Source organism: Leptopilina heterotoma, unplaced genomic scaffold, assembly GCF_015476425.1.
Source record: "Leptopilina heterotoma isolate Lh14 unplaced genomic scaffold, ASM1547642v1 Lhet_158, whole genome shotgun sequence".
Taxonomy (NCBI): Eukaryota; Metazoa; Arthropoda; class Insecta; order Hymenoptera; family Figitidae; genus Leptopilina; species Leptopilina heterotoma.
In genome coordinates, this window is record NW_025110872.1 from 233226 (window position 1) to 247386 (window position 14161).

The following is a 14161-nucleotide window of genomic DNA, read 5'->3' on the forward strand; positions in this document are numbered from 1 at the left end:
CAATACTTGTGAAAATCAATTATATTCTACAATTTTTAACTAAATTTTATCTCTAATTCAATTATTTTTAATAATTTTCTGAAACTACTTCGAGAATTCAATTATTTTAATACAAAAATTCAATGTTTTATAAAAATAATAACTGTTCATGATTATTTTTTTAAAGTTTTAATTCATTTTAATAAGATTTTTTTTAAAGTTATAATATTGTCGAAAAATTATAATAATGAAATTCATAAAATTCAGTTTTTAAAAATATTTTAAAATAATTTTTGAAAGATAATAGATTTTCAATTATATGTATACAATTGAAATTTGGTAAAATCTTTTTAAAATTATTGAAATTTGATATAATTTTTTTAAAATAATTGAAATTTAGTCGCATTTACGAAAAATGGTCGAAAAAAGTTATAATACCCAAGGCCTGTTACTTCAATTTACTCATTTCTTTTGTTCTTCTGTAAAAATTGTTAAAAAACAAAAATTTTATTGTCACTCACTTTAAATCTTTATCCTCTTCTTCGAAGTCATCGAGATACAATGATCCCCAAAGACAGGCTCTCTTTCCGCGAATGACGATAATGTATGTTGTCGCTACCACTAAATAAATTCCAGTTCCACCTCCGCATTTATTTGCGTGCTAAAAAATAAAAGAATTTTTATTTTTTTAAAAACTCGTCTCATTGCAAATAGAACAATTTAAAACCTATTTTCAAAAAAAACTTACTTCCACAGCCTCACAAATATTATTTTGCTTACAACAATTTTGCTTCAAGCACACAATTTCACCACATAATAAACAAATACTAATTTCTTGAGGTACTGAAAGACACTTCCGACATTGACGTTCATGATAATACTGAAAAGAAGCAAAAAAGAAATTGTTAATAAAAATAATTCATATTATTCATTAATATTAACGAAAAAAGTGACTATTTCAGTTTTATCTACATAATTTTTTGGGAAAATAATAAATCGACGAACCGTGAATATTTTTTCGTATTCCCTAGGAAGACTGAAGAGTTTTGGCATCTGCCAATTAATATGTTGGTCGACGATCAAATTCTTGGCGGCAATTTCACTGCGATAGACGAAAGCTTTGTATTGTTCGCACCAAAGACGCGGAACTTCGATAGCCGCATCGCCGTCCTGCCAATTTAGAGCGACAAGGGAGCAAAAGATCTCCATGTCCATTCCCTCCGTGACGAGTTCAAGATAATAGACAAGTCTCACAAATTCCTCCTGCACTGAGTGTATAAACGGAATCGGCTGCTCGTATAAATGATGTCTTAACAATGCGGCGACTCGCAGAAATGGTAGGCACAAACTTTGAACCTAAATATTTTAATAATAACAAATGATTCTTAACTTCTTCTTTTGATAATAACAAATATTTTCAAAAAATAAGTGAGAAAAAAAATCAGTAAGAGAATAATTAAAGTAATAAGAAAGAAAAACCACTCAGACGTTAAAGACTTACTATAATTAAGGTAAGATTATTAATTAATTGAATAATTAAAGTGAGATAATAGAATTAATTTCAAAATTTGAAAAATTCCGAATTGCAATTAAAGTGAGATAAAAGTGAAAATTGATTTAAAAATTGATAGTTTACCATCAATTCCAAATTGAGCGTTTTTCCAGGAAATTGAATATTCGTCGCTGACACTGGTCGTCTACTGGACGATTCGCTTGTCGATGGATCGTTACCATAAATTTTACTGTCATTAAAATAGCCAATGACAGTGCTCAATGTTGTTTCCAATGAATGTGAATCGTGTTTGCAAATTTTTGATTTTCGAAGAAGAGCACTTCTCTCCAATTGAGATAAGTTGCAACTTATTTGAAGAACAACTTGATAATACAAAAGATTGTAAATAACTTTAACGACGGCCGAAAAGTAAGCTGCAAAAAAAAAAAAATTTAATTAATTGTATTGCTAACAGGGTGTCTAGCGAATCGTCAATTTAAAATTCCCGGGGTTTTCCCGGTTTTTTCCCGGGTTCTTGAATAATTTTCCCGGATATTCACAAAGGATTTAAAAACATATTTAAATGTTTATCAATAACATTATTTACGTAATTAAATATTGTTTTTATTAAATTACAATGATTAAAGTTATACAATAATTTCTAAAAACTTGACATAGAATATCAAAATTTCACTTATAAAAATTTCTCAACTTTATAATATAATTGTCAATTCAGGGGAATTTAAGAAAAACTTTTTTTGAAAAAAAAAATTCCGCTCGGTACATACATTATACCCTTTGAAATACTTGTAAAATTTAATTAATTTCTCAAACCATGAATTGCACATTATAATGTTTACATAGAATTAAACTAGAATATTTAAGCTTTATTTTTACATAAGTTTCAAGAAAATCGGATGCGACGTGTTTTGAGATATTCAAAAAGGTTATCTTTCAAACTTAATTTTTTTCATAAATTCTAATATTTAAAAAAAAAAATTTCTACCATTATAAAGTTGAGAAATTTTTGTTTTAAAACCACTAATAGTAAATAAAGTTTGGCTTCAATAAATATAAGAAATAATGATTTAAAAATTGCCTTACAATGTCAATTGTTTATAAGGAGGATCGTTTTAAAATGGAATGCCCCATATTTAGTTTTAAAAAGTAAAATCTTTGCCTTTCCTATATCACAGAAGATTCTTAATTTCTTCTTATAAAATTTGTTACGTATTGTATACCTATAAATTGTTATATAAAAATAATAATAGTACAAATCCTTTAACTTTTATAATATAACGTATACTAAAGTTAGTTTTAAATAAAATTTAAGTTATTATTTTTACTACTGCTTCATACTATCAATTTACCCTTGACGATTTTGAAAAAAATTATAATTTTTTATATACATAATTCAAAAAATACCCTATAAATAGAAAATTCCCGGGTTTTTCCCGGTTTTTCCCGATTTCCCGGTTCGCTAGACACCCTGGCTAGTCTTTCTTCTTTCTATATTAATAATCGTTGATTCCGGTAATCTGTTTGCAGTTTGCTTTTTTTGTTTCCTAATTTTTTTTTTTTAAATATTTTTAATTTTAAAATTAATGTTTTGAAAATCATTGAATTCTTGTAATTTTATTTAAAACTTTGAAAATAATTGAATTTTATAAAGAATTTAATTATTTTCAATAATTGTGATAAATTTCTTTAGTCAATTTATAAATGATAAAAATCTTCGTAAAATATTCAATTATTTTTATATAAATAATAAAATTCTTATCAAGATTTCACTCTTATTTTCAATACAATTTCAATTGATTTCTTCGAAAATTTCAATTATTTTTAAAAATTAATTGTATTCTTTCGAGAAATTTGATTAAAATTGTATCATTTGCTAGTTAATAAATTAAAAATAAAAGATTTATTTATTCGTAGTATTAATACTATGTAGTTGAATATAATTTATTTTCTCCACAGAGAATTGACAATTGAAATTACCTTGATCTAAGTGTAAGGGCAGTAGGAGAATAAACTGCAGAAGCAGAGCTGTTGGATCCCTGAGAAGTAGAGGAACTTCTTTCTCGTGAGGTATAAGTGCCAACGGCGTCGAGGCGTCCGAGGGTAAACCTGCCAATTGCTGCCAAGTGTGGGACACTGACCAATTCGTCAAAACTCTCGCGTGCACCGCTAATACGTGAAGCAGGGCAACTGCAAAAACAAAAAAGAGGAGAAAATTCCCGTATAAATAATTTCAGTAAAATTGTTAAAGAAAAAAGCACAAATCTTAGTAAATTAGTAAAGAAATAAAATAAGAAAAATGAACAAATACCTAAATTGATTTAGAAAAGAAGAAGAATAAAAATTGCAAGAAGAATATTTGGATGATAATTACCGATGCAGTCTCGTTTCGGCGTGAGTGGAACAGTCGTCGGTGGAATACAAAGCGAACCGCCACGTTGAATCAGTTCAACTTCAAAATTTGTCCTCGCCACCGAAGTTACAAAAAGAAATAGACTTTCATGACTAGGAGTGATACCCTTTTGATTATACTTTAAGTACGTGACGCCCGTCATATCCTCCATGGCTTTTCCCATTGCCACCGATAAGTTAGACGATGTCTATATTTCAAAGAAAAAAATTACCTTTTATCACTTTTTACTTCTCTCAAAAGAAAAAAATAACAAAACCTAATAAATAATTAGAAGCAAATAACAATGGCAAAAAAAATTAATAATTAATAAATTATTACGTACCCGATTTCGTTGAATATCATTGAGAAAATTATTAAGTTCGGAAAGTATTATCTTCGGTGACGCTTGCCGAGAGCGAACAATTGCGGCGCATTCACCCAATTGTGGCGATAGAGGTAAAACTGAATTCGCCAATTGACGACACAATGGACACAAATATTCACCGCGTTCAACGGCCAATGTCTGTTGTCTCTGTTGATTGCGCAACGTTTGTAAATATGATTTTAAACAGTCCAAGTGTAAATGATGACCGCACGTTTGCACATGAACACCGTCCTCCCAGCCTTGATTCACCGAAAGTAAACAAGAATTCTGCAAAAGAAAAAAAGGTAATTAATTAAAATTATAATTTATTAAAATAATTAACTAATAATAATAATATTATTTAAATTAAAAAAAATAATCAATAATAATTAATTAGTCAATAAGTAGGTTAATTTTTAATACTTTTGACATTAAATTTAAAATTTAAAATGATGATTGTTATAAAAACAAAACAAAGGCAAACAAAAAAAACATTAAATTATAAAATAAAGAAAAAATGATAAATTAAGAAAAAAAATTTACCAAATCGAAATGTCTCGTTAATTCCGTCATTCTAATATCAAGAGCAGCACCACGAGTTTCAGCTTTAGGTGTCGTTTCGCTTGATTGCGTGGAATCATCGTCAGAAATACGAAGAATTAATCTATCAGAATGTCGTCGTTCATGGCCCATAACGCTCGTTGCCTGAAAATTAATAATAATTTAAATCAATACCAATGCAAAGAGTTGTAAAAAAGAAGTGAAAGAAAAAATATAAAAAGAAAATTTAAGATAAAAAAATATTAGAGGAAAAGAAAATTAAAAGAAAAAATATTAAAAAGCAAACAAAATTATAAGAAAAAATACTAAAAGAAAAGAAAATTAAAGAAAAAAATACTAAAAGTAAAGAAAATTAAAGGAAAAAATATTAAAAGAAAGAAAAGTTAAAGGGAATAATATGAAGATAAAAAATGATAAAATAAAAGAAGAATAAAGTAGAGAAAAAGGAATTAATAAGTAGAACCAAAAAAACTCACTTGTACTAAAACAACGAGTCCCATAGGTTTATCCTCACTACTATGAGTCGTTTGATTACAAATAACGCAATCGTATTCCTTCTTGCTGATAAGTTTATTTTGATTCTCCTCACCACTCCAATCATTGCCGGAAGCTTCTGCCTCATCAATTTCCATGGCCTTCTCCATAAATTGTTTCTGCTTGTTGGCAAATTCGGCCATAACTTGTTGCTGTCTCTCCTTCGCTCTTCGTTTCTTCTCCTCCTTCTCACGATGCTCACGTTCACGTTGCTCGTCCTCGTATTCCTGCATTCTCGGCCACAATTGGTTTCTAGTCTCATTAATACTATCCTTACACATTGGATCCAGATTCTCAATTTTCTTCAACAATTGCGAAATAAAATAGGGTCCATCGCCAATACGCGATTCCTTCTCGTCATCAGTCGAACAGCCACTCATTGCCTCCGCATCATTCGTCTCATGTGAATCGGAATAATAACTATCGGGCACGCCGGACAATTGCGAGTGAAGTTTTAATAATAGGGAGATTATACTTTCTCCTAATCTCAACATTGTTTGCGGATGTGAAGATCCGACCTTTCAGAAAGAAAAAATTCCTTTTTAAATAGAGAAATATTTCATTGCTTATTAAGATACGAAATTCTATAATATACAGAAAATTAATTCTAAAATAAATATAATGGTTTTAATTTAATTTAGCAGGGCTCGAACCAGTCAAAGTATGTATGTATTTAAAAATACTGACTTCTTCATGTTTTATAATAATTAAAGATGACCGAGTGATAAAATCATTTACAATTCAATTATTATTTACAAGAATTTTTAACTAAAATTCTTCTTTAAATCGATTATCTATATTAATTATTAATTTTTAATAATTTTCGAAAAAGTTCTTTGACAAAAATAATTGAATTTCTAAAAAGAATTTTATTATTTACGAAAATAATTGAATGATTGCGATGAAATTTATAAAAAAAATTTGTAAATAATGAAATTTCTGTGAAATTTTTATTATTTTTTGAAAATAATTAAAAGTTTGTGTATAGAATTTAATTTAATTTTTTTTTAAATACATAATTGAATTCTTTTGGAAAATTTGATGAAAATAGTAAATATTGAAAATCATTGAATTGAGGAAAATTTTTGGTAAATAATTGAATTTCGGTGAAGAATTTAATTATTTCTAAAGATAATTGAAATTTTGACGAGAATTTGTAATTTCTCTAAAATTTTCCAAATTATATCGTAAAATTTACCAACTTTTCATCCTTTTTGAATGAAATTACGGATTTTTACAGGATTAGTTCGAGCCCTGTTTTAGTAGACTTTCTTCACTCACTTGAGGATCTCTATGTCTAAGATGTCTTTGAGTATTTGAGGTTGAGGGTACAATGTCAGTCGTAACATTTTCAGACCTTCTCGAGAGTCGAGGATAAATTGTATCTAATTCTAGATTTTGAACCGGAACTACTTCGTTTCCAGCCAGAACAGCGGGGACGGTAGGCACTGGAGGTAGAGCCGGTGGACCTACATGATCTGTTGGAAATGAACAAACAAAAATTTTCAACACTTTCTTCAAATTAGAGTTTAGGTAAAAAAGTAAAAAAAAAAGTTATTAGGAAATTACGTAAATAGGTTTTTGTAAATACATAAGACAATTTTTGACATTACAAAAAGAGAAAAAAAGAAAATAAACAGAGACAAAAGACTATTTTTTTGTTAATAAGGTTGACGAAACAACTTAAAAAGAACATACGGTGCGGTGAAGGAGGTGATTCAAGGGCAAGGGCCATGGATTCTTCGATGGACGGTGGCAACGCTCTTTGCGGAGGTGTTATTAATATCTCGTCACTATTGCCACGTGGAATGGCAACAATTCCATCTTCAGGTACAATAGCCATGCTATATTCAACTACAAAAACAATAGTTCAACATCCAATTCGAGACAAATAATAATGATGATGATGATGATGATGATGATTATTACATAATTTGAAAATTAGTCGAAAATTAATAGAAAGAAAGATAATGAAAATAGAGAAGAAATAAAAAATGAGTTGAAAAATAATAGAAAAAAATAAAAAATAAATTAAAAAGAAGTAGAAAAGTAACAGAAAAAATTTCCCGTCTAATGAATGAAGATTTAATCAATTAATAAGGAACAGTTAATACACAAAGTAAGTTTTTAACTTTTGAGTTAAATGAAGAATTCCAATTAATTAATGAAAAGAGTGAAGAAAAATAATTAATAATTCTTTAAAGTGTGTTTGTTTTCTTTTGTCTTGTTTAATTACCATTAGTGCTGGAGGGTAAAGCCGGGAGCGAAGCGGATTCGCCCATTGTATCACTATTTGCGTCAACAGTCTCAAAGGCAAGTGCCAAAGCATTTTCAACGACACTATCATCTAACATTAACGACGAAGCTACTTCAGTCATTTCTCCTTGAACTTCCCAATCAAAGTCGCCTTTAAATTAAAGAAAAAAAATGTTAATAACCGTATTTTTTACTCACACATTTTTCTACTTTCTCAATTATTTTATACTTAAATTTTTGTAATAATCTGCAAACGAAACATTTGCAAACAAAAAGAAAATTACAAACAAAAGGAAAATAAAAATCTATATTCGACTAATTTCCAAAGAAGAATTTTTTTTTGGGGGGGGGGGGGATGTAAGATAAAAAAAACTTAATAAAATAATAAATTTAGAAAAATACTTACAATATTCACTAGTCATACTGTTGTGCTCCGTTTCTTGCATCAAAATAACTCGAGGCACGACAGTTCGAAGATTTTCTGATAAATCGTCACTTGCAAACCAACTCGACAATTCCATATCTTTTATCACACGAGAAGACTCTCCACTTGTATACTGACACAATGGATTGCTCTGCAAAGATTTTATTGTCAATTATTTAATTAAATCAAAGTTTGCTTTGCTTTTCTTCAACTTACAGCTTTATCAGGAACTTCAGCGCTCATAACAGCCATTTCTAAAAGATAAACCGCCAAAGCCATTACATTTTCCGAAACATTGTGACCATTAACGGATTTATACAAAATAATATAAATCATTGCGTGGAAGACTTTCGATCGAAGAACGAGTCTTGGATCGTCATAATTCGACGAAACAGGAACAGGATGTCGAAACGGTGGCCAAGGCGTTGCACTATTTTTCACTTTTCCCGATTGTTTTACACTGAAAAATAGAAGGAAAAAAATTAATTCTTCGCTTTTTGATTCGGAACTTGATTAATTTAAGTTATTAAGTTCATATTTAATTCTCTAAATTAATTAACTTCTTAAGTGTCGATGGCAAAGAAAAATCTTTTCCATCAATTTTCCATTCGATTCTTCTACATAGTTGCCACAAAAATTAAATTTTGTTTTTCCCTGATTTCTAGACAATATTTAAATTAAAATTTTTCAAAACATTCAAATTCCAAACTTTTTCAAATAAAATAACTTAAAAGAATATTATTATAAAACATGAAGATATCGATGACTTCTTCCTATTTTATAATAATAATTAAAGATGACAGAGTGATAAAATCATTATTTTATATTATAAGAATTATTGTTACTGAAACTTCTTTAAAATTATTTTTATCATTTCAAATCAATTATTATTTTCTAGAATTTTTAACTAAAATTCTTCTTTAAATCAATTATTTTTAAAATTTTTTGAAAAAGTTCTTTTTGATAATTTTTAATTTAATTTAATTAAGATGAATTCTTTGAAAGAATTGCGTTAAAATGTTTAAAATTGAAAATAATTTCAACAGAATTGAAATTAAAATTTTTCAAAAAAATACTTTTATTATACGTACTATTTAATAAATCGATCCATAGCTACTTGAAAATCTTTTCTATGAACCGCCCTCAGGGAAACGTGCAATGGATCGAATAATTCTTCCCAAACACGTTGTTTTGGACCGTACATTCTCTGCTGCATGTTTCCACTTGCCTCAGTGTTTTGAGCTCTAAAATCAGCGACCTAAGAAAGAAAAAAAATTTTTTAAAAACAAACTAAATTTATTAGAAAAGAATTCAATTTTTTAACATAAAGAATACAACGTACGTCTCTTAAAATTGCCTCAAAATCACGATTTTGAGTTGTGCCACAACGTTCTGGCATTAATTCCATTAATTGACTGTGCGTTTTATCTCCGATGCATAAAAGTGTCACCATTTCTAAACCAGCCATTTCAGCGTCCGAAAGTCCTACAAATTAAAAAAAAAAAACATTATTATAAGTTCTTTTTTGGCAGATAAAAATTTCGATGATAAATATTGAATCGCTGAGTTTACCTAAATTCGTTCGAATATTGAGTAACGTTGCCAAAAATGTCAAACAACTCTCGAGCATTGGAGTATCGTGTTCACCTTCAAGATATTCATTCTGTGGCGCATGATAGAGACTGAGACTCATCCATTCTCTCACGTGGAATCTAAAATTAAATTTATTTTCAATTAATAAACTCTTAAATATTACACACTTAATTTTTCTTTCTTTGTTTATATTTTATGTAAAACTATCATAACTAGCGCATGAAATTCCATTGTTCACTGTTAGTAAAACAAATTTTCTTTGTGAACTTTAACAAAAAATTCTTTATTTTTTAAAAAATATACTTTTTTTTAAATTGAAAAAAATTAAGAATTTTTTTGACGACTCATGTAGAAATCGCCAAGATATTTCTAGTTACGAGTACATTTAAAAATAATTTTTAAAAGTAAACAAAATAAACAAATTAATATAATTTCTTAAAATGTAATTTATTTCAATGAAATTTGATAAAATTTCGAATTCCACAGGAATTAAAATTTCAAATAATTTCAAAGAAAAACCTTTTGAAATTTAATAAATTCTAAAAATTACAACTGCAATTCCTACAAAATTCAATTATTATTTAGAATTTGTTTGCTTCTTTTGTTTCCTAACAATTATAATACCTTTTTCTTTTTAATTGCTTTTAAATTTCTGAATTCATTTATTCAAGTTAATTGAATTCTTGAAAAAAATTGTATCAAAAAAGTTGAAAATAATTTAATTACTTTGAAGAATTTTAATATTCATGAAAATAATGGAATTCGTTAGAAGAATTTTATTATTTTCAAAAATAATTTTATTCTTGGGAAGAATTTTACTATTTGTAAAAATAATTGAATTCTTGAGAAGAATTTTATTCTGTACTTAATAAGTGAATTTTTAAAAATTTTTAATCTGAAATTATTCGAAAATTGTAATTTATGTTTGAAAATAATTAGGAATAATTTTTAATTATTTTAAAATTATTGACTAAGTGAACAAAAAAATATTTCTTTATAGATGGGTGATTCTCCTGAAAGGGACCCTTTTTTGGTTGAATTTCCAAAAAATCAAATTATTCTTTTTTTGTTACTTTTCTTTCTTAAATAAGTTTAGAAAATGTTTAAAGATAAAAATATAAGTTGCGCAAAATTAATTTTCAGCAATAAGACCTCCAGGAACATTTTATTATCATGTGTTCAAGAGGTTAAGTATAATTAATTATAACTTTTAAATTAATTATTTTGTAAAAAAAACTCGGTAGGAATATTTTTTTTAAATAATAAATTATTATGTTTTAATTTATTGCACTTTTTGATTGTATATTTTATTTTTATTAAATTAATAATTTAATTTGAGGGTTAAATATTTCAAAACAATGATTACAAAATTAAAAACAAAAGAAAACGCCTATCAAATATAAAAAAGGCTTCGGAGATGAATTGATAATTTAATGAAAAAATTCTCATTTTTTCTAATTTTAAAAATATTACAATTTTTTAAACAATATTTTTAGTTTTAATCATCAAATATTTTCACATCGATTACATATTATGTTTAAAACGTTAAAAAATATGATGTTATTATATAGAAAATGAGGCTTCGGAGATGAATTTAATTTTTACTCTCATTGATAATACTATTTTAATTAATAATTTAAATAACTTTTTTTACCTTATTTTAAACAAATGTAAGTAAAAAATAATCCTTATATTCTGAACTTTAATTTGATATATATCATAAATATGTTGAAATTATTTAAATACGTTAAAATATAATTATAAAATATACATTCTGTTTAACCAAAATTCGATGACACAATTAAATATGTTTTTTAAATAGGAAGAAATTTAAATATAAGCAATAGAAGATTATATAAAGATAAATAAATCTTCGTAGATTATAAATAAATTTTTCAAAAAATTTAAACTTGATAAAATAGTAATGAAAAATTAATTTAAATAATGAACCTCATGTTGGAGACACGTGAAGTGGTCCCTTTCAGGAGAATCACCCAGATAGAATGATAGAAATATTTTTTTTCTATAAAAATACTTACTTATCGATGACTGTTTTCAGGAACACATCAGGTTGTAATTTCATTGCACAAATTTGAAGAAGATAAATATCAGCGTCGACCATGGAATTGCAGAAATTCGATTGAACATAAGTCATCGCCTGTCCTTTAATTTGTAATCCATTACGAACCCAAAGGCCATTCAAAATTTCGTAAAACGCCACCTGAAATTAAATTTGTTTATCAATTTTCTTTTATTATAATTATAATTCCACTGAATTCAATTTAATTCAATAAAATAAATAAAATGAATCATGAATTGAATTAAATCCACAACTTTCTATTAATTAAATCAAATCAAATTGAATTATTTAATTAATTAAAATTCAATATATTTAACTTTTGTCAAATAGAAGGAAAGAAAACAAGTATATTTTACAAAAATAATAATAGAGCAAAAATCAGTTAGGTATTTATTATAATGGATTTCTTCGATTCGTAGAATAAAAATTAGCATTCCCCGTGAAAAAGTGAATCACAAGTGAGTCACTATTTAGTTTTGAGAAAGGACAAAAAAAACCTCATTTTTTCTCTTATATACAGTATGAAAGAGTAAATTGAACGTTAATAATTCTGGGTCAGTGGACTCGGCAACGTTTTTCCGCCCACGCAAAAAATTATTTATTATTGCGTTGAAAAGCAATCGAGAAAATGATAAATAATTTTCTTCATATAATGTGCGGTGAATACCCTTAAAAAATAGAATCATTGCAGAGAATGAACGCAGTCATTGGTTGAAGTGGAAAAAGGGTTTCAATGTAATTTCACACTGCCAATCCAAAGCAAACAAAATATGAAACATCTGCTTTACAGGAACGTGCCTAGTTCAATCAATTTCAATTTTATTCTCCACTTTTTCCCCAAAAAGAAATAGGTATCCAAACTTGCCTATTTCATTTAATTCCAATTCTATTCTCTGCTTTCTCCCTAAAAATAAATATCTAAACAAAATTAATTCCTTCCCAAAAAAAAAAAAAATTTCTAGACAAAATTATACTTTTTTCCTCAAACAAAACAATCTAATAAACAAAATTTTTCACCAATATTATTGAATATTAAAAATTTGATAGCTTTTTATAAATATAAAATAAATGAATGAGAATTCAATTATTTACATGCAAAAATAAATAATTTATTGGATAATTCAATATTTCTTAAAATTGAATTCTTATAAAGAACTTTATCAACATTTTTTAAATAATTGAATTCTTTTAGAGAATTTTAACCAAATTTTAAAAAATCATTGCATTTTTCGCACAGATTTATAACTTATGAAAATAATTCAATTCTTGAGACGAATTTTATTAAAATTATTTTGAAACAAATTAAACTGTGAAAAAGAATTTAATTAAAATTTTTGAAAATCCTAATTTTGTTCTTCAAGTTTTTTTTTAAAAAATTTTTCAATTTTTTAAAATAATTGTGTCTATTATTAATAGTTATAATAAAAAATTTAACTATTGAATTTCACTACGAAAAATTTTATTAAAATTTTTTAAAATAATTAAATTTCTGCGAAAAATTTTATTATTCAATTATTTTCAAAGTATTTTTAGTTAAATTTTTTTCTTATAAAGAACTTTATTGAAATTTTTCAAAATAATAAGATTTTTCCGTAGAATTTTATTACCTAAATTTTTTGAAAATAATTAAATATTCATTCAAAAAAATTTAATTAAAAATGTATTGAAATTAATGATTAAATTCCAATAAACAAATTATATCAACATTTTTAAAATTACCTACATATATTATTTTGAAGAATTTTAATAAAAATTTTTAAGATTAATTGCATTCTTGGAGAAATTTATTTAGAATTGTGTTAAAATTGAAAAATAATTTAAATCCTACGATGAGTTTTATTAGTTATAAAAATAATTGGATTCCTGAGAAGAATTTTATTACTTATAATAATTTAATTCTTGCGAAGAATTTTATAAAAATTTTTTTAAATAATTGATTTTTTTCTCAAATATTTTATGAAAATTGTGTTTTAAATAAAATTGCATTCCTGTGAACATTTTATTATTTATAAAAATAATTGAATGTTTGCAAAGAATTTTATAAACATTTTTTTTTAAATAATTGAATATTGGAAAATTTTTCGAAATATTTTGTAAAATAATTCCTGAGAAGAATCTTATAAAAATCTTTTTAAATAATAAATATTTTTCGAAAAATTTATGAAAATTCTGTTTCAAATAAAATTGAATTCCTGGGGAAATTTTTTATTAAAATAGATCAATTGAAAATAATTGAATCATTTGAAAGAATTTTATTAAAATTTGTTGAATTGTTTCTACGAATTATTTAAATTTCTGAGAATAATTTTTTTATTCCAACTATTAGTGGATTTAAAGTAGTGTAAATTTGAAAAAAAGCCTGATAGATATTAAAATAATTTATTAATAATACCTAATTATTTACTTGAATTGTGAAACAAAAATTCATTTTCATTACCAAATCATTAAATATTTAAATATTGAATTCA

The 14161-nt window shown here is 25.9% G+C and overlaps 1 protein-coding gene across 2 annotated transcripts in view; it reads right to left on the reverse strand.

Moving 5' to 3' along the window:
- The window catches only part of LOC122498745 (E3 ubiquitin-protein ligase Ubr3), a 39399-nt gene that overhangs the window by 2452 nt on the left and 22786 nt on the right, over window positions 1-14161 (reverse strand). The window contains exons 10-27 of one of the 2 annotated variants that reach the window (XM_043606633.1): window positions 11653-11834; window positions 9593-9732; window positions 9363-9505; window positions 9112-9278; window positions 8237-8480; window positions 8003-8171; window positions 7577-7747; window positions 7039-7194; window positions 6622-6818; window positions 5283-5858; window positions 4789-4950; window positions 4225-4533; window positions 3864-4089; window positions 3470-3679; window positions 1616-1905; window positions 985-1335; window positions 728-859; window positions 501-640 (exon numbers count right to left, since the gene is read on the reverse strand). In XM_043606633.1, coding sequence (XP_043462568.1) covers window positions 501-640; window positions 728-859; window positions 985-1335; window positions 1616-1905; window positions 3470-3679; window positions 3864-4089; window positions 4225-4533; window positions 4789-4950; window positions 5283-5858; window positions 6622-6818; window positions 7039-7194; window positions 7577-7747; window positions 8003-8171; window positions 8237-8480; window positions 9112-9278; window positions 9363-9505; window positions 9593-9732; window positions 11653-11834 — 3965 coding nt within the window. The remainder of the gene's footprint in view (window positions 1-500; window positions 641-727; window positions 860-984; window positions 1336-1615; window positions 1906-3469; window positions 3680-3863; window positions 4090-4224; window positions 4534-4788; window positions 4951-5282; window positions 5859-6621; window positions 6819-7038; window positions 7195-7576; window positions 7748-8002; window positions 8172-8236; window positions 8481-9111; window positions 9279-9362; window positions 9506-9592; window positions 9733-11652; window positions 11835-14161) is intronic. The other variant, XM_043606634.1, reaches the window with a different exon arrangement.